At 53.9% G+C, this 27,487-nt stretch overlaps 10 protein-coding genes across 10 annotated transcripts; 4 read left to right on the forward strand and 6 right to left on the reverse strand.

Annotated features, from left to right (window-relative positions):
- The first annotated feature begins 45 nt into the window (after positions 1 to 45).
- Positions 46 to 2,542, forward strand: PHACADRAFT_184998 (uncharacterized protein). The gene is made up of 6 exons (XM_007396649.1): positions 46 to 825; positions 880 to 899; positions 956 to 1,021; positions 1,083 to 1,490; positions 1,531 to 1,718; positions 1,774 to 2,542. The coding sequence occupies exons 1-6, from the start codon at positions 629 to 631 to the stop codon at positions 2,092 to 2,094; spliced, it is 1,200 nt and encodes a 399-aa protein (XP_007396711.1). The 5' UTR covers positions 46 to 628; the 3' UTR covers positions 2,095 to 2,542.
- Positions 2,543 to 3,854: 1,312 nt separating this feature from the next.
- On the reverse strand, positions 3,855 to 4,885 carry PHACADRAFT_257567 (uncharacterized protein). The gene has a single exon (XM_007396650.1). The coding sequence runs from the start codon at positions 4,511 to 4,513 to the stop codon at positions 4,067 to 4,069; it is 447 nt and encodes a 148-aa protein (XP_007396712.1). The 5' UTR covers positions 4,514 to 4,885; the 3' UTR covers positions 3,855 to 4,066.
- Positions 4,886 to 7,354: 2,469 nt separating this feature from the next.
- PHACADRAFT_257571 (uncharacterized protein) lies at positions 7,355 to 8,710 on the reverse strand. Its single transcript, XM_007396651.1, has 7 exons — positions 8,598 to 8,710; positions 8,448 to 8,487; positions 8,334 to 8,363; positions 8,054 to 8,231; positions 7,913 to 7,996; positions 7,747 to 7,860; positions 7,355 to 7,696 (listed from the first exon to the last, which is right to left on the reverse strand). Exons 1-6 carry the CDS (start codon positions 8,618 to 8,620, stop codon positions 7,748 to 7,750), a joined length of 468 nt encoding a protein of 155 aa, XP_007396713.1. The 5' UTR covers positions 8,621 to 8,710; the 3' UTR covers positions 7,355 to 7,696; position 7,747.
- A 275-nt stretch (positions 8,711 to 8,985) lies between these two features.
- Positions 8,986 to 13,419, reverse strand: PHACADRAFT_257573 (uncharacterized protein). Its single transcript, XM_007396652.1, has 13 exons — positions 12,966 to 13,419; positions 12,452 to 12,912; positions 12,223 to 12,402; positions 11,893 to 12,169; positions 11,768 to 11,835; positions 11,584 to 11,716; positions 11,492 to 11,532; positions 11,332 to 11,433; positions 11,120 to 11,279; positions 10,575 to 11,067; positions 10,426 to 10,519; positions 10,346 to 10,365; positions 8,986 to 10,289 (listed from the first exon to the last, which is right to left on the reverse strand). The coding sequence occupies exons 1-13, from the start codon at positions 13,393 to 13,395 to the stop codon at positions 9,284 to 9,286; spliced, it is 3,465 nt and encodes a 1,154-aa protein (XP_007396714.1). The 5' UTR covers positions 13,396 to 13,419; the 3' UTR covers positions 8,986 to 9,283.
- Positions 13,420 to 14,632: 1,213 nt separating this feature from the next.
- Positions 14,633 to 15,377, reverse strand: PHACADRAFT_257577 (uncharacterized protein; the record flags this gene model as incomplete). Its single annotated transcript, XM_007396653.1, has 6 exons — positions 14,633 to 14,827; positions 14,878 to 14,928; positions 14,985 to 15,083; positions 15,135 to 15,179; positions 15,230 to 15,308; positions 15,370 to 15,377. The coding sequence occupies 6 exons, from the start codon at positions 15,375 to 15,377 to the stop codon at positions 14,699 to 14,701; spliced, it is 411 nt and encodes a 136-aa protein (XP_007396715.1). The 3' UTR covers positions 14,633 to 14,698.
- Positions 15,378 to 16,160: 783 nt separating this feature from the next.
- PHACADRAFT_257579 (uncharacterized protein) lies at positions 16,161 to 16,616 on the reverse strand. The gene has a single exon (XM_007396654.1). The coding sequence runs from the start codon at positions 16,498 to 16,500 to the stop codon at positions 16,216 to 16,218; it is 285 nt and encodes a 94-aa protein (XP_007396716.1). The 5' UTR covers positions 16,501 to 16,616; the 3' UTR covers positions 16,161 to 16,215.
- A 196-nt stretch (positions 16,617 to 16,812) lies between these two features.
- On the forward strand, positions 16,813 to 17,510 carry PHACADRAFT_145584 (uncharacterized protein). Its single transcript, XM_007396655.1, has 3 exons — positions 16,813 to 16,957; positions 17,007 to 17,208; positions 17,265 to 17,510. Exons 1-3 carry the CDS (start codon positions 16,834 to 16,836, stop codon positions 17,326 to 17,328), a joined length of 390 nt encoding a protein of 129 aa, XP_007396717.1. The 5' UTR covers positions 16,813 to 16,833; the 3' UTR covers positions 17,329 to 17,510.
- A 360-nt stretch (positions 17,511 to 17,870) lies between these two features.
- On the forward strand, positions 17,871 to 19,588 carry PHACADRAFT_185006 (uncharacterized protein). Its single transcript, XM_007396656.1, has 3 exons — positions 17,871 to 19,083; positions 19,132 to 19,209; positions 19,266 to 19,588. The coding sequence occupies exons 1-3, from the start codon at positions 17,932 to 17,934 to the stop codon at positions 19,443 to 19,445; spliced, it is 1,410 nt and encodes a 469-aa protein (XP_007396718.1). The 5' UTR covers positions 17,871 to 17,931; the 3' UTR covers positions 19,446 to 19,588.
- Positions 19,589 to 22,600: 3,012 nt separating this feature from the next.
- PHACADRAFT_257583 (uncharacterized protein) lies at positions 22,601 to 25,923 on the forward strand. The gene is made up of 5 exons (XM_007396657.1): positions 22,601 to 23,546; positions 23,596 to 23,734; positions 23,788 to 24,550; positions 24,601 to 24,790; positions 24,839 to 25,923. The coding sequence occupies exons 1-5, from the start codon at positions 23,096 to 23,098 to the stop codon at positions 25,762 to 25,764; spliced, it is 2,469 nt and encodes an 822-aa protein (XP_007396719.1). The 5' UTR covers positions 22,601 to 23,095; the 3' UTR covers positions 25,765 to 25,923.
- Positions 25,924 to 27,029, reverse strand: PHACADRAFT_29286 (uncharacterized protein; the record flags this gene model as incomplete). Its single annotated transcript, XM_007396470.1, has 4 exons — positions 25,924 to 26,327; positions 26,381 to 26,595; positions 26,649 to 26,728; positions 26,784 to 27,029. 4 exons carry the CDS (start codon positions 27,027 to 27,029, stop codon positions 25,924 to 25,926), a joined length of 945 nt encoding a protein of 314 aa, XP_007396532.1.
- Positions 27,030 to 27,487: the final 458 nt, after the last annotated feature.

Raw genomic sequence — 27,487 nt, forward strand, 5'->3', positions numbered from 1 at the left:
CAGTTTACTTCGTAAGCGTCTGCCTCTGGGAGACTACCCAGTTTTGTCACTGTACCAGTCTGCTACGTTCGCGCCTCCCCATCAGTTGACCTGACGGATCAGACTTTTCGGGTGTCGGTATGTGGTCCATATGTAAGGCTGTGAGCAAGTTCCGCTATTTTCAACCCTCTCTCATGACGAGCAGCGGCGTCTCGCCGTCTTGGTAGGTCTCACCGAAGCTCGCTCCGGCACAAGGAGCCTCGGTTACAGCAGATCGAAACGTTGACACTGTGCGGGCACCTTGCCATTCAAGATGCAAGTACTGCACTTCAATTTCTCCGCCATATTCTAACTCTGAATTGCCAACTACTACTCGCGTGCGGGTTTAGGACAAAGCGACTCGAGCGTACTGCTCCTTGCTTGCATTCAATTGACTGCTATTAAAACAAGACGCATAGCCGTGTTGGAGCAGATGCTGTCATTGTTGTTTGATAGGACCGCCCGAGCTGAGTGAGGATCAATAGGGCTGATGCTTGTCTCGCATGCACATGCTGACACGCCGCACTCACACTACCGAAGCGTATAAATACGACTCATCTCCAGCCTCGCTCTTCCCTAGACCGCATCCCGCATCCTTTGAGTCACAATCATGCTGTGCGCAACGTTGACAACTTTGCTTCTCGCACTATGTGCGAGCGCCAGCCCGACCTCTCCTCGCCCTCGAGGTACACCGCAGACAATCTCGCTCGCGTCCCGCAAGATTGCCAGAGGTACTGTCCACGCTCGCCGCACGCAGAATCCCATAAGCGTACCTCTTGCCGACTACTTCAACGAAACTGACCTCCAGTGAGTGGCTATATGCACGGCATGGTCAAGCTTATTCTGACTGCGACATGGTAGATGGTTTGGTGAAATCGGAGGTATGCGCGCAGTCGGTATGCCATTATTTCGCTCACGTAGACTGGCCTCACCTCAGTTGGCACGCCCCCGCAGACGATCAGCGTGGTTTTCGACACAGGAAGCCAAACACTAGAATTTGCTAGTACGCGTCTTATAACCAATACATTGGTGTCCGACTGGTTTGCTCACCTGGCATTGCACAGGCACCCTTTGCGGTTCCGCATGTGCGAACCAAGTCCAGTTCAACTCATCAAAGAGCTCGACCTTCGTCGACGGCGGTAGCACAGGCACGATCACTTTTGGTACAGGTGTCGGCGTTGCACCCGTAATTGGAGACAACTGGCAGCTCACGCTGCGGAACGCGACTGATACCGTCGCCATCGGCGGCATCTCCGTTCCCGACGTCAGCCTGTTTCTCATCACTGACCAGACGTCGACGTTCGCGCCAGATCCGTTCAGCGGTATCCAGGGTATGGGCCCCATTGCGACTGGCCTGTTTGCTGGTCTGGAGGCACAGGGCCTGCCATCGCTATTTAGCCTGTACTTGACGCCTCAGTCCGTCGGCAATGCAGAGCTGACGCTGGGTGGCATCGACCATAGCAAGTTCACTGGTATGCTGTCTGCTTAATATCCGATGCACCATATTAATAGGTCGTCTCACATACGCAGGCGACTTGACCTTTGGTACTCTCGTCGATGCGGTGGAGACTCAGTCCTGGCAGCTCACGTCTACCGGCATCACTGTGAACGGAAAGTCAACATCGGAGCTGAATCAATCGCGCGTCTTCATCTTCGATAGCGGTACCAGTAACATCGTGCTTCCCAAGAACGACACTGAGGTACATCCGTCCGTTCTACCATTGCAGGTGACACTCTAACCCTCGATTGATTCAGGCTGTCTATGCGCAGATCTCGCCCAACATCAAGCCCAACAACAATGAGCCAGGTACCTACGGCATCGCCTGCTCCGAGATCCCCTATCTTCCAGCGGAGATCTCTTTCGCGTTCACCTCACAGGAGGGCGAGGCATTCACGTTGACGATACCGAGCAGCGAGCTCAGCGTCGGGCCATTCACGAGCAACCCAGAGCTGTGCCAGACGCTCATCAACGCCTTTGAGGACTTCAATATCATCGGTGGCAGCTTGCTAAAGCACTACTACAGCGTATGGGATCTTGGGAACCAGTGCCTGGGTTTTGCGCCGAACATCTTGTAGCCTGTCGCGGCAGCTTGGTGAAGCACTACTATAGCACGTGTGGCCAACGCTCGGGTTTTGCACGGAACGTGTTGTGGATAGTACACATTGCTGTCATAGACTAGCAGTCAGACGGGACGTAGGTACATCACCGTGACTGTGCTTCGGAGTTACGGTAGAATCAGTCTCGCTCCCAGCAGCCGTATAGCCGTTATTTAGGGACTTTGATCTTCGTAAGATATAAGACGAATAGCAATACACATGACACTGAAAGTTTTGGACATACGCCCGTCATAGCATTAAATATTGTACTTGTCGTCCTCGCCTGAGGTCATATCTTCGGGGTCTAAATCGCTAAAGCAGTCCCAGGGAGGATGTTCACCAGGCCTAGCGCAATGGTACCACTTCCAGAACTCCTCGAGTTTACCACGGAAGGCCTGCGGTTCCCAGCCGTCAGGCAGGTCGAACGTATCCAGGGTGTCCCGTGGAGCAGTCTGCAGGTCGCGGGGACGGATTTGTTGGCCGCTGGTCTCGGACCCCGCTCCGTGCGCGCGCTGGGTATAAGCCCGTCGTTCCGCGCGGAACTCGTAGTTGAAAGTGGCCTTGACTTCGTCGCTACACCAGTCCCAGAGACCCTTCGCGATCTCAAGAACACCGTGTTTCGTGGGTGGGTGTCCCGGCGCAATTCTTTGGCGGCGCGCGCACAGTGCCGAGAAGATGACTTGTCCGAAGTAGGCCCGTATAGTATTGAAATATTGGTAGGATTTTTCGTCCACGATCAGAGCGTTCCTGGGCTGGCCATTGAACGCGGTGATAACTTGTCCTCGAGACAGGCTGTGGCGCTCAGAGAGAATGAGATAGATGTGGCGCATCTCCATAACGACATCGGTCTCTGGCATCTTGCCCTTGACGAGGTAGTGGTCCACATGCGCCATGACGACGTGGTCGACGGATGTGTCATGAGTGTGCTTCGTGGGTGACATAGCGTTGAGAGGGAGGTGTTTACAGGAGGAGAAGAAATTTGGGACGAGACATACCTTGTGACGCAGCGTTATATAACGATGGGAGTCGGTGGCCTCGGTACGTGATCTTTTGCATACCAAAATCCCGGAACGGCTTTTGCGCCACAAAAACTCAAAGGGCTTTGGGCGTCAGGTTTGTTAACAAGGAACACAACGCGGAAAGAAGACAAAAACAAAGCGTTCGGTCCACCAAGTTCCTGGAAGCCCGGGTTGATCCACCGCGACGTGATAAGAGCGCAGCTCCATGCAGCTAGGCAAGTGGCCGCTGGATCTTGAGGCTGTGCCGATGCCAAAAAATTTGTCCTGCCACTAGGTTCAGGGAGTTGTATGTGACAATCGAGACTGGAGGAAAAGCGTATCGTGGGCCACTGTCAGTACTCGAGTACTAAAGGTTCCTCGGGGATGCACGTGCGAGCAGTAAACTGTAGGCTCTCGCCGGTACTGTTGTTGAAAAGGACATTAGAAAATCGTACAGTATATATTATATTACCACACATACGGCACTTAGTAGGCTGGGGAAAGTGTACATGGTTAAAACAGAGAGCACCTCCGACGTGCATCGGTGCGCCAAACAGGGCCAAACAAAAGCGCATCAAAAAGGTACCGCGGTCACGACCAGCAGCCTTTGATGGCGACATGTGTGGCCCATATGTCAGTCGTCCTCATCCCCCGGGCCTCACTTCGGTCATTTTATGCCTTGGTTACCCTCTCTGAACCTCTTGCCAGCACTAGCGGGCGTGCCGGTCCCAGTATACGGACGTAGTCAAGTTGTCTTCTAGCGGCTTCACGCTGCTCGTACGTTTTCTTCCGCTTGTTGACAGAAAGTGAGGTGGATTCATGCAGTTATATTCTACAAGGCGCTATAGCTATGACGGATGCGTGAGTCGACAACAGTGGCTGGTTTCAAACTTCGTTGGCAGCAGTGCTCATAGGCATGTCATGATAGAAGATAAACCTCGATTGGTATGATTTCAAGGGGCAGCGCAGAGATAACATGACACAGGGAACGGGCTCAGATCTGCGTTGGTGTACTGCTGTTCGTGTTCTTCAAATATGGGTGGCAGCTCCTCGATGACGCCTGACTCGCCCCACACATGCCAAGTTTCCCAGACATGCTCGCGGAGCTGAGCAAGCTTGTGCGCGATGCACATGTCTTCCTTAGCGTAGCGGCCCCTCTTCGCGCGTGTGTCATCGATGTGGGGGTCGAGGTCGGCGCAGACGGCACAGCGCACCATGATGCGAAGGGCGTCCGCCACGAACTCAGGATGGATTATGTCGAAACCGACCACACCGTCGGGGAGCGGCTCGGTGTTCCGCGACTTGCGCTTCTGGGCAGGTTGGGGCTCTTGTCGCCTTTTGTCTTCGAGATGACGTGCACCAGCTTCTATGAAGGGCTTCCGCTGGACCTCCGTCATCATGTGGTACAACCGGGCGGCGACCATAGGCAAATACCCGGCAAGATTGTACGTGCGGCGATCCTGGAGCGCTGGCCGGACTCCGGAGAGGAACTTGATGAATTTGTTCGGAGGCTTAGGCTCTTTGCGCTCTTCTTGTTGGCGAAGCTGAGTAGCGGCTTGTTTGTAGGGCTTGATAATGCCTGGGCGCCGTTCAGTAGCAACTGTCTGTCTGGTTCTCCCTGGTGCAGTTACGAGTTGGCGAGCATTCTCGGCTGACGGTCGCGAGAGAGTTGGCGGTAGAGTAACCGAATGAGACCCAGCCCGGGTACTGATAGTGGTGCCGTTGCTTGAAGACGTGGAGCCATTTGGGGACTAAACAGAGCCGAATAAGTCGAGTGAAGCCCATCGACGTCGCACAAAATTCTCACTAGTGACTGTGACAAGGAAGGAGCGTTGAAGTTATACATTTGTGCGTTGTCTGTTAGGGGACTTGGTCGGCAAGGAACAGAGCGTTGACCCGCAGTGGCGAAGCCCGGAAAAGGAGGCATCCAGGACCATTCGTCGGAAAAGATACACCGCTGCGAGCTATTCGTGTGATTCGAGTCGAAGGTAGCATATCCGGCAGACATAGCAGCAATGATGAAGCTTAGGCAGATATGACGAGGGTATGGTACTCAGAGAGTACTGAACCCGCAACGGCGGCGATATATATGCATGGCGGATAACTCTCAGTTCAGAGTCTCGTGCATTGATGAACTAACGCCACGTACGAGACGCAGCGTTCAGGGTTTAAGCGGCCGAAACGGATCACCATGGTCTAAGACGAGCCATCGATCGCATGTGCCACATAGGCAAACTCATTGAGAAAGACCTTGTTGCTTGCGATCTCGTAAACAAGAGACCAAGACAAACGCGTGTTGTATGCGCTAGTCTGGGCACAAATTCATATCAGCGAAGAACAGGGTTGATAAGACAACAAAGGAACCTCGCGTGCAGGCCACTCCCTATCGGTGTTCCAGCCTTTGGCGGAGCTGCAAAACTTAACAACACAAAAATGACTCACGAGTGTCTCGGAAGACATCTTGTACAAGGAATCCTCAACGTGAGTGCACGGACTTCGAGTGAGCTGAAAATTGGCTCATGTTCTCAACTTATCGCCCTCAATCGATCCTGCTGAGGTTGCGCACAGAGGTATAAAGGATGATCGCAATGTGGTCGGGGCAGAATTTCCTCGAAAAAGAAAGAAAACTACCACCACAACAGCACTCTGTCACTGAAACTCAAGTCGAAAGGGACACACCTCAGTGTTGAGTTTTCTCCTGGGTCAGACGCGACCTTGCATGGCTCCAGCGATCGTCTCGATGAGTCCCAAAACATCGAGCTCCAAGGGTTCTACCGGCGACGCGGAGCCGTCCTCTAACGGCTTGTTGACCCGAACATCCTGAATGTCTTCACCACCATTCGTGAAATCGAGGTATATGTACATCGATCCTGAGGTTGTCCTGCAGCTCCACATGCATCAGGCCGTTGGGCACCTCCCGCTTATGTCTACCCACGGCCAGCCGCCTCGCATTCAGGTTTTGCAGACGTGGCAGACGTCTTGCGTCGGTAAAGATGATTGCCCCGTGGATGGCGCTCTCCTTCGAGTGCACGTCGTCCCGGAAATAGTCGTCACCGCCGCTCTCGCCACCGTCCTGGGCACAGCAGCGCTCGGTTTAGGCCTTCATCGCGAGCCGATGGTCCTCATTGTGTCCGTCTAGACTTGCGTTTGTGCGTAATCGTCTTTCAGAGCCCGGCCGCGTCCGCTCTGGGGTTTTTCTTCACGGTCGAATGAAATGGCAGCCTACACACTTGCGAGATAAAGAACGTCATCAATAAGGAGGCTACCGCTGAGATGATGGGGATCGTACTCGTGCATCTATGCAGTCTCCGCATCGCTACCCCGGACCCGGGACTGGCGATCGTTTCAATGATGTAGTATTAGATCGATGTGAGGACCCTGACATTAAGTTGGTACATATCCAAGGACCAACGGGTGAGCGGGGAATGTAAAAGAGCTTCCAAGGGGCCATACCCGCTAGGAGGGGCCGTATAGAGAGCGCATACACCCTGCGGTGGAGGGGACGATCGCGCGAGTCCTTCAACTAGATAATTAATGTAGTCTTCAGTATATGAGTCGACTTTGCCTGCGTAAGACATCCGATGATGTGTTAAAGACACCCAGGAGCCGAGCAGGCTATAGCGCACTTATGCCCCGCAACAACACCGACTTCCATGGGCAATGTAAGGTATGCGAGAGGGTATCGCACCTTGACACGAAGCTCCTTGAGCTACCTGAAAGCCCTCTCCGCATCCATGTTCTGACGAAGCAAGATCTCGAAGCCGCAGCCATCGTCGCCGACTTTCTGCTTGCCAAGGGGCCCGCCTCCGTTGCAACAACGCATATATCGACCCCCCGCGGAATGACGATGTCACCATCTACACATCGAACCCAATAAACGCCCCCCTGAAAATCCCTCGGTACAGCAAAGAGTCTATCAGTGAGACACTGCCATTGCTAGATTTGCGTGGGCGACGCACCTCAAGCTTAAGGCTCCAGGAGCAAACTCGCACAGAAAAGCGGCACGCAGACGCATTCGTCCCTCTCGCACGTCTCCGCCATTGATCGTTTGTTGGCTCGCAGTGAAGAGTGCCATGTCTGGACGTGTGGGAAGCGAGGGACGTTCACGGGAGATGCGAACATCCGAGACATCTATAATGACGCACACGAGTCTACGCAAGTACTACTCGTCCAACGTAGCGATGGCTGCCTAAGGCCTTCTTTCACAATATGGGTCACGCAGATATCACGCAAGCACTGCGCAAGGAAGAACCAATATCAAGCCATACTTCGTGTGCAGCGATCAATGGTAGTACAGGAGTAAGCAGAACAAGGGCACACCCACCCACAACTACGGAGACGGGCAGAAGGGAGAGCGACAAGACGGGTAACGGGGGAAGGGGAGCGATACACTGAGTAGTAATCGTACAAGTACAAGCCGGTATGGGAGCACGGACACGACAAGTGCAAGTAGTGACAACGACGACGAACAGTAAGGACAGTCGTGGATGAGCGGGTGCTGAGCAAGAAACTTGAAATCGAGAAATACAGAGCGGGGGAAAAGGTGAGACGATCGCAGCAGCGAATTAGGGGTACACAGGGAGCTGTAGGTATTGTCAGCGGTGAACAGGAGTGGTCGATGGAAGCGACACACCTTAGTAGCCGCCGCTCTGACCACCGTATCCTCCGCCACCGTAGCTTCCACCACCGTAGCCACCCTGCTGGTAGCCACCCTGCTGATAGCCGCCGCTGGGGGCACCGCCGTAGCCTAGCGCATTTTTAATATATGGGCTGCACACACGCAACACCGAGTCACTTACCACCGTAGCCTCCGCCGCCGCCACCACTGTAGCCACCACCACCACCCTGGTAGCCTCCGCCGCCGGAGCCGCCGCCACTGTAGCCTGTACAAAAGCATTTCTAAGTAAACAGGGAGCAGATTCAAAGCGAAAGGTACTGACCACCGCCACCTCCGCCTCCGCCGCTGCGGGCATTGGCAAGGTTGACACGAATGCGACGGCCGTCGAGCTCCTGCTCGTTGAGAGAGGTGATAGCGGTTTGAGCCTCATTGGCGGAGCTGAAAGTGACGAAACCGAAGCCACGAGAGCGACCAGTATCACGATCGCGCATCACGATCGACTATTAAAAAGTAAGAGGTCAGGTAAACGTTCCTTTCGAAGGATCCCTCGCAGGTACGAGCGGCGGGGAAACGGTGCAGCGACGAAGGAGACTGAGACTGACGTCGAGGATCTGGCCGAATTGGGAGAAAGCCTAAAGAAACGCAACGCATTCGCAGACACGAGCGCACGGGAGCATCAGACGAGAACATGGAACACAGCACGACCCAAAACTGACTGTACGGAGGGAATCATCCGTTGTATTCCACGACAAGTTGCTACATGACAAGAGACACGATCAGCCACGGAACGACCTCCCACAGGACCTTGTGAAGGGTCGAGGGGAAGTACCGCATGTTCGAGACACGGGGGTTACGACAAAACTGACCCAACGTAGACCTTTGCAGACATGATGGTGATAATACAATATGAGACCTGAGGACCCTTGGATAACTTGGAAACCGAAACCGGAACCGGAACGAGGCCCAACGGGATGAGGGGAGTGCGAGAGAGGTTGGAGATAGACTCGAGACGCTGCCCCTGCCTTTTATGTGCTCAGGCAATTTTTCACACTCCGCGCTCGCAAACTTACGGCAGCGACCTAGGCCATGGACGCCTTCCTTTTGGGGAACTTGTCGGTCCCGCAGCGACTCCGCCGGTGCCCCTGAGTTTGTCACGAATCTCCGCTTCAGGGCAGCTCTCCGGTCGAAATCCACGGCCGAGACAATCACGAGGCCGCCCCCTACCATTCCTCGCCCCTAGGGAACGTGCCCAACGCATGGTCAACAGCATTATATTCCAGACAGTGATGAGGATGCAAGCAAACACAAGAGCTATCCATGTACAAGGTGCAGAGCTGGTATTACTACAATATGGAGCAGGAGATAGGAGATGGAGACGGATGTGGAGATGGGAGTCATGGGCATGTCATCAAACGGTGGTCAAACCGTGTGCGGCGGGAAAAATCGAGGGCTAGAATCTTGCATGGGTATGTTGATGAGATGATGGAAAATGGAATCCCGAAAACCCTGAGCGAACCGAGTCCAGAGCAAGGCCATCTGTCAATCCGGCCCTTCACATCGGACCCATGCTCTTCCTCTTCTTCTCCTTGGACTTCTTCTTGTCCTTCTTCTTGTCCTGCGTGATGTCGCTGCTCACGCTCGGGTTAGGACTGTCTCTGCTGCTGCCCTCCGTTGCGAGCGCGAGCGAGCTGTCCTCACGGACGATCAGGTTGTCCTTCGATCCGTCCTTGGCCTTGTCCTTCGCGGCATCCTTACCATCCTTGGACGACTCGCGTGCAAGGCTGCTGCTCTCGCGCTTGAAGCTGTTCAGAATAGCAGCCGGGAGTGAACTGCCTGATCCCTGCCGTTTCCCCGAAATCGAGATTCGCCGGGCGAGGCGCTGCACGCCTTGCGTTGACAGCGTCCGCCGCCGCTTGCCCTCGTTGGTGCTCCCCTCATCCGGCGTGCCAGAGCGTTCCGGTGTGGGTATGTTCTGGAATGTGACTCCCGGAGTGGACGACCCACCACTGAGGGCGGGCGTGTTTGGCGTCGACTGATTCTCCGAGCCCGGGAAGGCGACGGCCGCAGGCGCGGCGCCGTCACCATCCGTGGGGAACGCAACGCTGTTGTCGGGAGAAGCAGCAAGCACGTGTCCAGAGTGACCATCTTCAGAGAGATCGATGGCAGAGCCGGATATCGGGAAGGCGACCGGTGCTGGGCTCTCTTCTGCTGGCTTGGGCTCATCCTCCGCGTCGGGAGCTGCCGTGTCAAGCTCGCCCTCGACCGGTGGTTCCGGTACGAGGACGTCGCCAGTAGCGGGGATCTCGACGGGCTGGACATCAGGCTCAACAACCAGTGGCTCTTCCGCGAGCACCTCAATCTCCTCAGCTTTGTCCTTAGCGGGTTCAGCGTCTTCGACAGCGTAACCGGTCGCAGGTTCCATCTTCGCCTGGACAGACGATGATCCGTCCTCGTTCGAGATCTGGTCGGCCCACATGGACGCAAAGATGCCGCCCTTGCCGAGCAACTCGCCAAAAGTACCCTGCTCGACAATCTGCCCCTCCTTGAGGACTAGAATTCTGCAGAAAACGCCTAAGCCACCCTCAGCGGAACGATCAAATCGGGCAAAACTTACAAGTCAGCAGACCGGATGGTCTGTGAAAATTGTCGTTAGCATTCAGGGGAATCGATGTACTCGGGCTAAGGGTTACGTACAGAAAGGCGATGGGCGATGGACAGCGATGAACGGCCCTCCATAAGGTGCTGCAACGCCTTCTGAATATCCTTCTCAGTCGACGTGTCAAGCGCGCTGCGCAGTCCATCAATCAAAAACGAGCAGTCGTCGTGTAGATGACGTGGCGTACCTGGTAGCTTCATCAAGCAGAAGAATAGGCGGGTTTTTGAGAAGGGTTCGAGCAATGGCGACACGTTGCTTCTCCCCACCGCTCAAACGGACGCCACGTTCGCCAACTTTGGTCTCGTAGCCGTCAGGGAAGCTCAGGATGCGTTCGTGCATCTGCGCAGCTTTAGTCGCGGACTCGATCTCCTCAACCGACGCGCCAAATTTGCCATAGCCGATGTTGTAGCCGACAGAGGCATTGAAGAGCACCGGGTCCTGGGGAACGACACCGATGGACTTGCGCAAGCTCGCCTGAGTAACGTCGCGGATGTCCTTACCATCGATGAGGATGCGGCCCTCGCCGACCTTTAGGTCATAGAACCGGTAGAGCAGGCGCAGGATGGTGGACTTGCCGGAGCCAGATTCACCCACGAGAGCGACGGTGGAACGCTTTGGAACCTTGAACGAGACGCCGTTGAGAGCAGTCGTGCGGCCATCATAAGAGAACGTGACGTTGTCTGCGCGCGGCCAGTCAGCAGTGATGGTGATAGAGTTGAAGACACAACTCACCGAACTCAATTTCACCATCCTCAACAATGAGGTCATCAGCGTCGGGCCTGTCAATGATATCGGTAGGCTCGTTCAGCAGCTTAAGCAGTTTCTCGGTGTCAACTAGCGACTGATTGATTGAGCGGTAGATGTATCCGAGCATGTTCAGAGGGCCGTACAACTGTGCGAGCAAGTTAGTACCAAAGGCGTGTAGACAAGGCATAGCAACGAACCTGCGCCAGGTATGTGATGAAGAAGACAAACTCATGGGGCTCAGACTCGCCACGGACGACACGAAGAGCAACGATCATGGAACCAAGGAGCAAACCGAGAGTCTGAGACGCAGTTAGCTCTGCTCGCTCTGCTTGCAAACTCGGCGGTAATGCGACTCACAATAATGAAGTTCTGTATCAGGTTGAGGACGTTCAGAGATACTGTGCAATAGGTGAGCCACGCGAGCGGGGACATTGTAACGAGTACCCTACCCAAGACTTTGAACTCGACGGTCTGGTATTGCCTGATGGCGTCGGCGTAGCGTTCGCTCTCATGCTGCTCGCCACTGAAGTACTTCACAGTCTCATAGTTCAGCAGGCAGTCAGTATGAATCCCGCGAGTGATCTGTGGGAGAGTCAAATCGCGTAAGTTGAATGTTGGCATGACATCACTTACGATGTCGCGATCGTTCATTTGCCTCCGCAGCTTTGTACGCCATCGTGTAAGAACGACGCTAGCAGAAACTAAGGATCAAAGTGAACACACGCATGGTAGGATGTACGGATGTGCTGAAAACTCACCATACGCAGAGAAAACAAAGAAAATCACGACAGCTAGAGTCCATTCAAAATAGACAACGAAGAACACGAGAGCAACAAAGATATCGACAAATGTTGGAATGATGTTGAACAACAACAATTCGAAAATGTGATTGATAGCTGCACCCCGGTCGAGGATGCGGAGCACTTCGCCCGTCTTGCGGTGCGTGTGGAAGGACAAAGACAGATTGAGCAGGTGGGTGAACGAAAGCATAGACATCTCGCGATCAGAGTACTGCATGACCGGAGCCCAGAATGTCTGTGTTCCGCTTGTCAGACGATAGATCACATTCAGAGAGCATAAACACGTACATCACGCAGAGCCGACAGCCCACCAGAAGATTGGAGGAACCGAAGTCCGACATAGAATAATAGGTACGGCCAGACGGAAGTCTGGGATCCTGTTTCGAACACGCGAACGATCTCGGCGAATGTGAGGGGAACGAAGAAATTGACAAATCGGCCGATAACAACAAGTAAAACACAAACGGCCTACAGCACGAGTCAGAACATAGCAAACGCGGACAGAAGTGGTGCATACCGCGAGTAGCCGCAAAGGCCGGCTCTTTGAAGGCCAGAGGTATGGTGCGATGTTAAGGAAGCGCCGAAGAAGCTCACGCCAGGAAGGATCGAGAGGGATCTCCTCCTTCTCTGCACCCTTGGAACCACTTTGCTTGCCTCGTGGAATGCGGATATGTGATCCAACAGGAGTCGGTGCCCTAGTGGTCGGACTAGACGCAGTAGGAATAGCAGAACGAGAGGTTCCGAATGTACCATATTTGCTAGCTTCGGCAGCTAGAGGCGACAGCCCAGTGGAAGGAGCGGCACCGTGGTCCGCGGGAAGGAGAAGGCTGGTAGATGTGGGTACTTCTTCATCTCCGCCATTCTGCACCGGTAGATACGACACACGCGGATTCGCGAGGCCAGCGAGTAGCGGGATCTCGAGGAGCACACGAAAGGCGGGGAATACAAGGTGCACGAGCGCGCGAATGGTGAATGGTTCTGCCTTTCGTGTGAGCACGAATGTGTTTGCGGCAAAATCGTATGTAACTCACCTCTGAAAGTCAGGCCGAGTAAAACAACCTGCGCGATATCCAGTAGAAGAGCCCAAGTGACTCCTGCCTTGACTCGCTTCATGAACCAGACCTCGACGCCGTGGATATCCTTCCAAGCCCCAAGGGCAGCCAGACCTGCGAAGGCGGTGAGACCCTCGATAGAGGCGACTTCGATGCCTGTCCATTTCGGCCAGATCTTCGTGAAAACAGCGTAGACAACAAAAGTGAGGCCATCGAGGAGGAAAGTTAGAGCAGAAAGGGAAAGAAGAGATAGGATGAGGGCCCGCCGAGGGGTGCGAGCAGCAACGACGACAGATATGATTGGGGAAGGCGATTTCGGTGGCGGTGGGCGAGTTGTAACAATAGAGAGTGCAGACAGTAACAATAGGGTCGGCGAGAGCACTCGTAGGAGGAAGAGGGCAGTCTGCATCGGGGATACTGGTAGGTGCAGCTCGGCCACCGCCACTGGGTTGGCCATCACCGTAGCCATTGTCGTCGTCGCAGTGCTCGACGCGATGTCGGCTGCGGTAGTCGTGACAGAAAGAAAGAGAAAGGTCGTGGCGGTCGTGAGCAAACACGCCTCGTGGTGGTGTCGAACCAAGCTCTTATGTGGCTGCGCTAAGCAAGAATTTAAGCGGCCTATCAAGTACTCCCCGTTGGCGCGCGAAGCCAACGTTGCCCACAAATGCTAATCAAGGCATTCCGCCGAGGGCTTAGGTTATCTCTGCCGAATCACCGCGACTAAGCGAGACGTTGGAAACTGTGCTGGAACGTTGCTTGCGAGCGGTGTTCGACGAAGAACGGCTCCCGCCGTATCTGCCACGCATGAGACACTCCCTATCTAGAACAACGAGCTAACGCACAACGTTGCACAGTCGTGCTCGCGCTCTGCGTCCGGGTGAGATATCATGTACTGTTTGGAGTATAGGTTCATCAGATGACAAGAGCTGTGCTCCGAATCCTTGCTTTCAGCCAGTGCCAGCCTCATGTACATCAATCCGCTCTGGTGATTTGACCCCCTGGCAAGACGGAACGTGCGGAGCATGTAGATGAGGTGCGATATCGAGAAGGGCAGACACAGGGATCATACCGTGCTACGTATACTCAGCGGCGGCCTCGTGTCCGGCGCATCGCGAAAGACAATCCGGAGCGAATGGGAAACCCGCTTGCGGGTTCCGAGACAAGCCTCTTCCAGCGACAACAAAGCATATTGCACACGACTTGACAACTGCATGGCAGCCCTTGGATCCACACAGGCATGATATAGACATATTCTCGGTCATAAATATCAGTAGCGCGTCACCATTACCATCATAATGGCAGAGGGATCGGGCGAACATACCGCCGCAACCGGCTTCGTGAACCACCCCGGTCCCCGCCAAGCGAAATCCAGATACAAACCTGATTTTCCAGGCTGTGGAAGCACAGCCCATCTTTCGTAGAACACAATTCACGCTTGATCTTCGAGCCTTGGGATTGACTTGAAGGAGTCCGCCTCGAAGCACAACTACGCGCAGTCAATGTCAACCATTAAAATGAGATGAATAGGGCACGTACTCTAGGTCGCTCCTCGGCGTTTTGGTGAAGGTGGTGCACCAGGCGGAATCGCCAAGGAAGTCACCTCTCTTATTACTATGTGGACATTGCCACTCTCGCCCGTCGGGTGACCAGTTCGCTCTCCACCTCGAGCCTTAGTTACATTCAACTATGCGGACGTGACCAAAGAGGAGGGATTATACATGTCTTTCGGGATCATCACAAGTAAACCAAGTCGCGTTGAATCCGACCTGCGGATCGATCCTCGGCCCTTTTATGTCCGCTGTGGCAATCGGTTTGAAACCAAGGTGCACATACCAATCGACCTGCGGACGCCATCAGCTGACACTTAAGGCAACGTCGTAAACCAGCTCACAAGTGGTTTGTCGTAAGTCGCGAGCGCCGCAATCGTTCTGTCCTCAGCTGCCTAAGGACACAACAGCTGAGCAAATGAACTTCGCGTCCCAGGAACTGTGAGCTTACACGCTTCAGACCCGCTTGAACCATCAAAGTGCCATACCTTTTCCCTTGGTGCGGGGGATCGGTCAAAATACAGTTTGCGTACCAGCTATTGAGCCTGCCCTACATAATAGTCAGTGACATGCATGTTCACAGAAAGAAAATTCAGTTTACATCCTTGCCGTACGCTGCATCCGCGACTTTGAAGGCCTCAGAAAACTGATTGAGCGTTCAGAAGTGCACCTGTCTCCCTGTATTAGATGGCATACCTCTTTCAACCACCAATGCCTCGTCTCCGAGTCGAGCATTTCAATGAACTGATCAAATCCTGCAGCTCTCTGTTCCTCCCTATTCCCGGTGTTTTCAGATCGGTGACTGCGCCGGAATCGCTTGACCTCTGCCAACTCACGTATTCATCATGATCGTGCCGGGTCCGAACCATACGCCTACTGATAGAATCTTGTCCGAGTCTTGTGGCGTGACAACATACGTTTGGCCTGCTACTCGCGCCGCACGAAACTGCATGCGGAAATACTGTGCCTTCAAAGCTGGGTTGTTGCCAGTCAAGGCGATTGTGAGGCTGCCTACAGCGAGGTTTACTCTTGAACGGCGAGGTGAGATGGGATTGAGACTCGCCCCATGGAAGTGCGCGTACACACACTGCCGTTGCCTCCTCGATTTGTTCATCTTCATATTGTGTTTGGATGTCGGTAGAGATGCTTTGCACATGTTCCGACAGTTACGTACCCGTAGGATGCTCGAGAAGGCGAACTCGTACTGACGGGTCTGTGGGCATGGAAGAGGTGAGTGTCCGTTCGTAAGTCTTGGACCAGAAGACGCCGTTTGCAATTGCCAGATATATGGCTGTGGCGATAATGAAATTTAAGACCTAGGGAAGGAGCACATGGCAGCTTGCCCGGTCGCTCGTCTGAAACGCGAAGAGCGTGAAGCTGGTCGGCAGCTGAGAATATCCCGTTCCAACGGAGAATAGCCTGACATCTTCACGCATACGGATAGGATAGTAAAACGCAAACGGTCTCACGGGATTACGCTATGGCCACTTCTAGATAGCCCGTCTCATGAGCATCGGACGAGGTTAACGTCGGTTAGATAGGCGGCTGCGGGTAAGACATAGACGACATATGCTCCTATTTGCAAAAGAAGGGTCAGAAGCCCTGACAATGTTGCGCTCAGCGGCTTCGTGTGAGGACATGGCCGCCAGTACCGCTCACCGGCGCAGATCGCTCAGTACCAGTCACTGTTGAGATTCTAAGCCTCGCTTCGTGTCTTCCAACGTGCCTCTGATATCCTCTACGCGCGATCCCTGCCTCTCCACTTCTCCCCTGTTCTGAACCTTCAAAGCTCCTCGCGCTTCACGAACGAATTCGTATGAGCGGTCAACAGACTCGTCTGCCGGTGACTTCGTGTCTGAGGCAGACTCGGGAGGCAGCACGCTCGCCAAGTCAAGATCGCAAGCACGTAGCAAAGCAAGGTCGCGCAGGGTGTCGTTCAAAGAGAGGGGGTTAGCTTTTGAGGCCATGGTGGTCGTAGGAGAATCCGTGCACACTGCTTCTCGCGTTTCGGAGATTTCGTGATAATATTGGCTGAACAACTCCGCAAAGCTCAGATAAGTGGGGAGTGCTAGTAGTTGTCTAGTCATGGTTGCTCCGTGATTAATTTTCTGGTTAATTGTTTAAAGACATCTACTCCTTCGGCTTTTGTTCTTCACTATGCTGTGTAATGCATGTAATGAGTTGGCTATGAAGGGACGAGACTTTTGGCCATCCCCATCTAAGTTGGTGGAAATGTTGAAAAATAATCCGGAAATGAAATGCACCAGGTGGGACGCCCTCGCTAAGTTACACAACCATTCATGTCCTCTCTCGACTTCGAGGCCACGGTTAAGCAGGAGGAAGCGTATCTTCGCAAGGTGCATCCAACCGCAGAAGATATCCCATCATGCATGAAGTTCTTTGACTTGTTCTTGCAATGCAACGGTACGTTGCCCGACCTCTCCAAGCTCACTTGAAACTCACGCTTGCACAGTGGTTGCTGCCCAGATGAAGTCTCTGTACAGGTATGGCCAGATGTCCGAGTGTGGACAAAAGCTTGAAGACTTCAAGTTCTGTATGAGCAATAAGAGCATGCACCCGCAGGAGAAGTACGACGCGTGGATACGTCGCAGAGCGGAGTGGTGGGCGCGCAGGCGGATGACGACTAGTAGTGAGGACATCTGGGAAGCAAGAACGTACGAGGTTCCAGCTTCTCTTATCTAAGATTTGCTGACTGTGAAACACTTTACAGAGAACCACTTAGAGGGTACCCTCCAGAACGACGTAACTTAGACAGCAGTCCGACTGTCGAATAGCCCGTGTGTAACCATTCGTCGTTCCTATAAGCAGTTTTCATTCATCATAAATGCACTCTGAGCTGACTGGTTCGACTTGGGAAAGTACCTTCGGAGAATACTGATGTCGACAATCAAAGAAGCTCGAAGAATAGACTTAGTCGTCTCGAATGTTTTCATGCCAAACAATAGCCTTCCTATGCAATAACTTCAGCACCGCACTGTCCAGACAGTAAGTGTCTCTTCATCTGAGTGTTTTGTCCATGTGAGCAGCCTTGTCGCAGAAATGAGAGCCCCTTTACTCCCCACATTGTCGCACAATTGTCGCCTTTGCTGTGAGCATAATTGACACGGCAGAGTTGACATCGAAGTGAATTTTCCCGTAGGCCTACCAAAATAGACGCGCCACGAACCAGAACTTCGGATCGACGGCGGCCTTGTCTTTGGTACACATCGTGGCCAGTGGCCTGGCGGACTTTTTTAACTGATCCCCTCTTGGATTGGTATATAACACAGCGTTCCCTGTTCAGGTTAATCCCTCTTTCCTTTCCGCTCAAGCCTCCGAAGCCATCCCAGCTGCCGTTCCTGTCCCACATCTCCGTTCGACTATCTTTCGACTACATCATGGCCAAAGGAAAACGCATCACAGAGAATGCCGGCGTGCAGAGGAACCGCATCGAGTCACACGTCAAGCCGAAGTTCGTTAACTCATTTCTCCTTTACAAGTCCTACGTCGGCTTGCACTGGACTGGCCCACACCAAGACGAGCCTCTCCGCGGCGGCGGAGTGACCATAGGCAAAGTGGCCGGTGAACTGTGGAAAGACATGCCTCGTAACCGCAAAGCCTTCTGGAGGGCCATGGCTCAACAAGGCTTCGCCGTAGTATCGATCGAAAAGACCAGACGCGCCATGAAGGCGTTCATCGAGCAGTATCGCAGCAAGGACGGGTATGAGAGCGACGCAGACGGGTACGACTGGAATGCTACCGAGTTCATGGAGCAGAATATCTACGATGCCATCGTCGAGGCTAGCGACAGTAACGAACAGGACTTCCGTGAAGTGAAGGGAAAGAGGCCAATCTCGGACAAGGATAAACGAGGCCTGCTCGACACGCTTTTCTACCTCGCTCTGCAGTCGAACCACAGCAAAGATCTCGCTTCCTCCTGGAGCGGCCTCGACAAGGACACGAAGGGCATATGGCTGGCCAAGGGCGTCGAATACTTCGACTACTGCGGCAACGAGAAGGACCGCCGACACATGATGTACACTGCCGCATTGGCCGAGCTCTTTGCTCAAGGCGACCACGCTCCGATTCAGTCTGCGGAGGACTTCTTCTCAACCACGGAGATTGCTCGAAAGCCTGCGATGAAGCCTGCTCGTGACATGCCTGAAAACCCGGTGTCGCAGCGCTCGACTCTCTTTCAACAGCATGGGCCGACCCCTCGGGCACCCGCCATTCAACAACCAGCAATCATAAGTGGCGTACCTAGATCTCTAAGCCTTGGCATGCGCGCACAGTGTATGTCGGCAATGCTACCTTCCGTGAGCTCCCACTATCGCGATACGAACCAGCACGCCAGTCCTCCTTCGAATGCTTCGATGGCGATTGGAGGAGCTCTTGTCGGCCACGCTGGTCGGAACCAACACGCGGACTCGCTACCTTCTGTTGTCACCGGTCCTCAATCTTTGTACAACGCTGGCTTGACCGGGTACGACTACATCAGAGCCTCTCAGCGTTACGGAGCCCAACCCCTCGTGCCGCAGCACAGCCTTAACGTGAGCCGTGCCTATTGTTTCCCTGATGCCCGGTCTAAGTCTTCTTAGCAGTACTCCGTGATCGATCCCCGAATCGCGTTTGGCGACAAGCAATCGGTACCAAATTGGGCCGATGGGGGATTTACGGTCAGTTGACGTCAGTTTCATTGCCGTGTTTTATCCTCTGAACACAATCGCGGCAGCACGCCGAGCAGGAATCCCTCACATCTGGTTGGGGACAACCGAACGTAGCCGTCGAGAACATCTGGGATCTTACTGGTGTCCCGCCCGGACAGGGACCTGGATACCTATGGAACGATGCGGAATGGGAAGCTCTACTCAATACTGTCAATCCCTATCTTTCTCACAACGACGCACAGTGATGAGTGCGTGCTCTTCGCTCCGAACGCTAAGCTTGGATATATAGTGATAGCTGGGATCTTTGGGAATTGAAAGACCGATTCTTATGTATATTTATCGGAAACAATAAGGTCGTATCTTGTCGTTCCATTATATAACGTAGTCGAAATTACGGGGAATGGAGAACGGATGAATTGAAGTTGACTGTGCCAAGTACACAGCTCAGGTAAAATACACCTCGACGACTCAGATACGGCCAAGGATAGAAAGACAGGTGAAAAAGAGGAGCAGCGAAAGTAAAACGGGAGTTGCGGATAGGCGTCTATTATATTTTGTGGCGCTCGGTAAATGCTGCTCACACTCAAGAACCCGCCGGGCGCTCGAATTCCGTGCCACTCTTCCACCAATTGATCTTCTGGATACTGTAATCTTCTGGACCGCAAGGTGCGCTCTTGTGCAATTTTTGATCTACAGAGTTTAGTGTATCGCCAGAATTTCATGCCACGTCATCGATATCCCGTTGGTAAAAGGTTTGATGGAATAGGCTGGCCGCGAGACCTCCAACATGTAGCACGACTGTGCTAACCAACTATAACCTACATGCACTTTTTGTAACTTTTTTGACCAGAGGAAGTGTATAGGCGACATCGAAGGGTTCAGAACGTCACGCAGTGGGGCTCAAGCGATGCCACCCATCCTCATCAGGTTTGAAGACGCATTTGGCGACTTCATAATGCTTCGTGCACCTTGACATTGGACATGTCTCTACGGAAATTCTCAGCTGCATTTTAGCTGCAAGCGCCAAGTCTGCATTCACTGTGGCTGCAGTAGCATATGCGTTCCGAATGCAAAAATACGCTTCTGATGAGGGCCAAAGCCTTAGTGTAATCCGGGTGTGGCAAGCTTACCTCTTTGTTGCCATCCTCCCGCTCCAAGTACGCCCCTAAATGTACATCGGTGTGGCCCCATTAACCCGTTGCCAGTTGCCGATACGCGGGAGCTAATATTGTATGTGGGATTGAGTTCTGTGCGTAGTCATGCTACCAAATGAACAGCTACGGACACCTCGTCCCTTAGAGTCCTCTGAAGCTTTCCAAACAGCGTCTGAGCTATTGACATGCAGAGAGGGGTGTTCCTGGAAGGCCACTTGGTGATCTAGCTGTCCCGACATATACTATACTAAGCTGATACCTCACACTCGCATCTCACTAGAGCGCACATGACTCCACTGCCTATGCTTCAAGCGATTCTCCGCTCACCTTCAACATTATGTCCACGCACACTGCCTTCCATCCGACGAATAAATTTCCTCCGCAGCATTACTTCTCTCCAAAGGGTGCCTGGTTATCCTTGGCCGCTATGCCGGGGATGAGCGCTGGCTTACGTTCTTGGTCATTCTGACTTGGTCCTGAAGACAGAGCTACGACAGCCCCTCATCAGCTCCTGATAAATCTGCAGGTATACTATCTACTACAGACTAGGCTGTGCTCACTGATTATCGTATTTAGACATTCGCAGGCTCGCTACAAATCTGCTGACGTCGTCTGGGCACAACTCTCATCTCAGTCGCCCATAGTCCGTGTCTGCCGTCCCGTCTTCAAGCAACGTCAATAATTCTGAAACCCCGATGAAGTGTGCCAAGCAAGGAGCTGTCGTTAAACTGCACCTGGAGAGCAAGCATAGCCGACATTATGCGAAGCACAAAGCTCACAAGGGGAGAGGGAGTATTCCGGCGAACGCAAAGCCGCGAACGACTTCTTCGAGTTCCTGGCGAGGATAAGGCCTGCGTTGCTAGACAAGCCTTCATGCGATCTCTATGAAGACGCCCCAGCAGTTACTTGGACTCTGGCGACCCGTGGAAGAGGCCGAACGAAGTTTCTAGGTCGAGATGGGCGAAGTATCTCTTAGTAATATCTAAGATACAAGGCCCACGACGACAGAGCAAATGAACCGTCGCCTAGCGGTATGTCCGGCTTTGGCCTGGTCCAAGCCAACTACGCTGCCGAGGCTCTTCGCATCATGGCCTACTCCGTCTTCGACCTGCACATAGACGAGACGCGCAAAAGGTGCCGGCGCTACGCGAAGGAAGACATGAACCTCACACTACTTGCTGCGCATCCGGAACTCGTGGCAGGCGTGGCGGGGCACGACGGAGGATCTTGTACCGATGTTCAGCAACGACGACCAGATCCGTGCTCAGCGAGACTTGGGGCCCTTCCTCAACGCACATCAACGCACTGCTGTCGAATCTCCAAAATAATGATTTCTTGGCATCACTTCGTCATGTTCTTCGACAGTTTGACGTTGTTCAACGATATTAATATACATCATCTGCCCTGTGGCTATTCATGTCTCGCTGAGCGAAGACTAAAGTTTTAGAGACAGTCATCGCCTTGTTGCTTCATACGACTTTCTTTTTCTTTTTCGCAGACTTAGCCCAACTAGTAATTCTGGTCATCCTCAATCTTGTACTGTGAACGTTCCTCACAGCATACATTAAGTAGCGTGTACTCACGTGAGGCCCGGGCCCAAGGCTATTTGCGTTTTTTAGAGACCTCAGTCTGTTCGCAAGGGCACGAGAAATGTATAACCGAAACCTTCATATCCTGTCTTGCAACTGCCACGTCTCGCTATACTCGGTAAATGCTCTATCCAGAATTCAGGATGTCAGCGCGCGTTATTCATTGGTAAACGTGTGAATGCCGATTACCCATGGTGGACTTTCTGGTGGCAAGTGGGACTGCCGACATCTCGTCGACGAACGTGTGCGATAGGGTAGCATACTTATATCAGATGAAACACACTGATACTGCGCCTTCGGTCGCGTAGTGCATATAAGACAGCTTTGTACTTTTCCCCCTCAAGCGACGCGCGGGGTAACAACACGCAGTCCTTGGCCATCTGCTGCGTCGGTGTTGCAGCGTCTCAGGGTGTGCATTACCACCTTTATTAGGTGTTGCAGCCGATGCCCTGTGAGAACCTGTCAGAGATACATGCATAGCTGCTGGAGCTCTACAGTGAGACCTGAGAGCAGATGGGATGCCGGGGCCGAAAGACGTTCGAGAGATCGTTGCTCGTTCCGTTACTGCCCGTGTCTGATGGTAACTGTCCAGATGGCCAACAACGATGCCCACCTCGAATTTTCGCGCTGCCACAAACCGCCACGTCCGTACGAATGCGGCACTATTTACCGGTCCTGTCTTTCCCGCAGACCCCGCCGTTATCATAAAATGACGACCAAGATCTCGCCAGGGTGCTCTCTACTGACCCCATCAACACTTTGAGTCAGCTTCATTGACGACTACTTCTTAGAGCTCGGCGACCTCCAAATCTTTCTGCAGTCTCCTGGTTGTCTGGACAACTCTATATTGCCGTGCCGAGGCCGTATATCTTTCGTAGAGTTCGCAGCTTCCAGCCTTCATTTCCCATTTCACCACTGTAGACCGTTACTCGACCGCTCCACAAGATGTTCTCGCCCGCTGCCGATACTGAGACGTTCTCGACGCCTCCTCAGAGTCCCATGCCCCTGATCGTCGACCGAGACATCCTCGATCGTCCTTCGCTCTCACGAAGAAACAGTCGGCCGTCGAACCTTCGAATTCAGCAGTCCTTTTCAGGTTTGAAACCCGACATTGTCATCGACAGCCAACCGTCCCCCAACGTCAGTCCCATCATGCACACATCTTCGAGAGGCTCGACGCCGAATACGGCTGTTCCAAGTGCGAATGGTCACGCACACACCATGTCCGTGACGAGCCCACTAGCAAACTCCTTGACGCCAAATCCAAAGTCCCCACATCCCCCGTATGTTGCATCCGAACGACGAGCATCTTCGCCCATGCGCTCGCCCTGTTTCGTTCATTCTCAGCTCCAAGGACCGTCTTTCACGGAATGGTTACGGATCAAGCACCAGAAGGCGCAACAGGAGGCCCGCATCGACGGACCGCCCAAGGCGGGCGACGTGAATCCCATTGGCCAGGGCTACCCCAATGGCACCGTCACAGAGCCTGCCTACGAGACTGGCTATCTGCATGCTGATGAGGACGAGGATGAGACGGCGAGCAGTTTGACGAAGCAATTGGCTGAGACGGCAGTCGGCGTGCGCGAGATGAGCAAGCAGCTCGGTGAGTCCCATTCTTGATCTCTATCTCGGCCGCGGGCTTACGTTTTCAGGCCGCACCCGTGTGCATTCGAACATCCAATCCATCCTGATTGTGACAAAGGCAAGAGATAATCGCCTCATCAAGCTGACGAGAGAGCTGGCTCTCTACTTAATGCTCAAGCCCCGTAAGGGCGGAAGGGGCCTGATTGTGTATGTTTCTATACGCATATACCCAGCTTACCGTGTCTGAAACTTCGCTGCAGCTATGTCGACCATCAGCTGAAGACGTCCCGACGCTTCGACGCGGCTGGCATGGAAAAGGACCATCCCGAGCTTTTCGTGCCGGTCCCCCGCCGTCGCTCATCCAGCAGCTCCTCTCTCGCGTCTATGTCAAGCACAAAGAGCGACACAACTATGCCCGAAGGGCAGCTACGCTACTGGACTCCTGAAATGTGCAGCCGTCAACCACACCTATTTGACTTCGTCGTTACCCTCGGCGGCGACGGCACCGTACTGTTCACCTCCTGGCTTTTCCAGCGCATTGTCCCACCCGTGCTTCCCTTCGCGCTCGGCTCGCTCGGCTTCTTGACCAATTTTGATTTCGCGGACCACCAAGCCGTCATGGACAATGCCATCGATGCCGGCATCCGCGTCAACCTTCGCATGCGTTTCACCTGCACAGTCTACCGTGCCATCGCTCCCGAGCCCGGCAAGGGTCGCCGGGCTATTAAGAAGGCCGAAACAGGCGAGATCCTCATGAGGAACCTTGAGAAGAGCGGCTGGGAGGCGCTCGAGTCGGGGTACATGGGTGGCATACCAGACGGCAAATGCACGAAAGACAAGGAGATCATGTGTTTCACAACACGCCCGGTCGAATCGTTTGAGGTCTTGAATGACCTTGTCGTCGACCGCGGCCCGAGTCCCTACGTCAGCCTGCTCGAGCTCTTTGGCGACGAGCAGCATTTGACGACAGTGCAAGCCGACGGCCTGACGATTTCGACACCCACCGGCTCGACTGCGTATTCGGTGAGCTTTTTTTAGCCCCTTCGGCCTTACTCGCGGCTAATTTCCCACAGCTGTCTGCGGGCGGTTCCCTGGTACACCCCGAAATACCGGCGATTCTTATCACGCCCATATGCCCACACACGCTGTCTTTTCGGCCCATGCTCCTACCCGACACCATGGAACTCCGGATCTGTGTACCGTTCAACTCTCGCAGCACAGCGTGGGCATCGTTTGACGGTCGCGGGCGCATCGAGCTCAAGCGTGAGTGTAGACTAGTACATATCCGGATACTGTCTGACTGCCTTTCAGAGGGTGATCATATCAAGGTCACGGCTTCGAAGTACCCTTTCCCCACGGTCTGCTCTATCAGCCAGTCGACTGATTGGTTTCAATCTATCTCGCGCACGCTCAAATGGAACGAACGAGAGAGGCAAAAATCTTTCGTTGTCGTTGAGGAGAGTCCGGTCAAGAAGCGGCACAGGCGGCGCTCGTCATCGCAGTCTACCGCATCCGCCGATGCGCCGGAGGAGGCAATCGAAGACGAAGAAGACACGACGGAAGAGGAGAACGAGGAAGATGAAAAATTCGACATTGATGACCTGTCGTCGGCCGAGTCGTCGTCGCCGCAGGCCAAGTCAAGTCCAGACAGGCCGCAGGGGCAGATCGGCGTGCTGCCGCAGCAGATCGGACGCGAGAAAGCGGCCGAGCAAGAGTTTGACGAGATGGGACATCGGCTGCGTGCAGAGATCGCGGCGCGCGCGATCGCGCAGGGAAGCCCTATCTTGAAGAAGGGTCGCCGCTCGCGGTCGCGGCCGGGCACCGAGTCCGGCATCGAGACACCCGACCGCTTCACCAACGGACACCCACACCCGCCGAGGCTCTCGCCGCGACACGTGCAGTTCCAGGCACCGGAGGTGTTCTCGTCATCGAGCTCGACGTCCGTGGCAGGCGTGAATCACATGGAGAGGGAGGCCACCCTGCGAGGCGAGCGCGGCGCGCGGGACGATATACACTCGCCACACGGGATGAACGGGAGCAGGAATCGGATACCGCGTGACCGGGACATCGAGAACGAGAGCGCACGGACGCCAACGTCGCCTGTGGACAGGCGAAGACGGTCGCGCGAGCGCACGGCGCACGTCGGGTTCGATGGGGACACGCACCCGCGAAGGGCGTTCGCGGTTTGGGGTCAGGATGAAAGTGACAGTGCTACCAGCGACAGTGATTTATTTTAGTGGAATTCAGCTTTAAGGTATTCAGCTTCTGAGGTAGGAGGTATGCGGGCAAAAACGACTGATATAGACGGCATGGATGTACTGATAGCACTGATAGAAATTAACTCATACGTGTACATTATGCATTTGATAGTAAAAAAGCTTGCTCCTGCCCTGGCCTTACTCCTTGCCCGACACCTTGAGACAGTTCTCCCAGATGAAATCTGCCATCTCGCTGACCATGCTCGGCGTACACTCGTGTTGGGCGTCAGGCTGGACAACCACTTTCTTGATCCCATCGGGACCAACGTTCAGGCCCTCGACGAATTCTTCAGAGTACGTGAACGGAACAAGCGGGTCGCTGCCACCAGACATGACGAGGATCTTCTTGCCCCAGAACGGGTTCGAGGTGTCGTTGGCGGTGTACGGCGCGCGTGCCGGGTCGTGCTTGTCGATGTACGCGCGTAGGCTGTCAGTGAAGTACGGCGGCTCGAGGGGCACGCCGGAGTACTTGGCGCGTTTGGTGATGAGCTTCATGTAGTCTGGGCAGGCGATGATGGGGATTGCGAGGTTGATGCGGGGTTCTGTGGTGCGTGCAAGGTTAGTCCGGGCGGTGCCTGGCATGTCGCGTGCGTACCGTGACGGAGCGCGATCCAAGTTGAATGGCCGCCTAGGCTCTTCCCTGCGACCAGCCAGTGGGCTATCTGCCTCTCACCGGCAGGGAAGAGATAGGAAGGAAGGAAATCAATGAGGTAGGAGACGTCTTGGGCAGTTCCGGCTAGCGAATAGATACATGAGTTTTGTTCGAAACTGTCAGTCGGATGCTCACTTTGAATAGCATACATATCAATTCTATGTGGAAATATATCAATGTCGTGATAAATAGGAGATGTATCAGAGCATACGCATGTCTGTCATTGTTGCCTTTCTTCCAAGCACCATTTGCGTGCGCATCGACGAGTCTGTCGCCATGGTTGCGTTGATCCTGCAAAACCGCTGTTATCACAAGCCGCTCTTTTTGACCAAACTCAACTACTTACAAATGTGACCACGATCAGGTCTAACGCCAATTTGGAGTGACAACGCCTCTTCTGGCCGACCTGCTTCAAGGTGTCCTCGACGATTCCTTCGATGCCCTTTGCGCTGCCGGTGCGGCCGTGCAGGAAGAACATGATGGCGACAGGCCCGTTATGCTCCGTCAGGTGCCGTTCAGAGTAGATGTGCACGGGGAGGCCAGCGACGACCATCGTCTTCTTCGACAGCGTCATGGCAGATGTGAGATGCATGTAGACAAGTGCGAGCAGAAGCGACGCAGCACAGATGATAGATTTTAGTAGTAGCTTATCCAGTGATAATTGAATAGTAGAAGGCAGTGGTGAAAAAGAGAACCCATTTCCGAGTAAACTTGTCGAGCCGCTGTGACTGACGTCTTCAAGCTGGAAACGTCCTACCCGCTAGTGGAATGCCTGCATCCTCAGCAACCCCTGAAGATTTCAGCAAAAAAAAAAATAGCACTATATCTGCACGGCAAAACGAATAAATGCATAGTAGAGGATTAAATGGGCAGAACTCACTACCAATAGATCCCGCGCCGTCGTGGTCGTGACAGAAATAACAAGCGCCGAAGGGTGTCGGGCTGCGCCATTGATGCGCCCTATGCCTTGTTATGGAAAGCCAATACACTTGGCATCAGGGCTCTCCACTTGATTGGTTCCTGATTGGCAGCCCGACACATTCCCAGGAT

Source organism: Phanerochaete carnosa (assembly GCF_000300595.1).
Source record: "Phanerochaete carnosa HHB-10118-sp unplaced genomic scaffold PHACAscaffold_6, whole genome shotgun sequence".
NCBI lineage: Eukaryota > Fungi > Basidiomycota > Agaricomycetes > Polyporales > Phanerochaetaceae > Phanerochaete > Phanerochaete carnosa.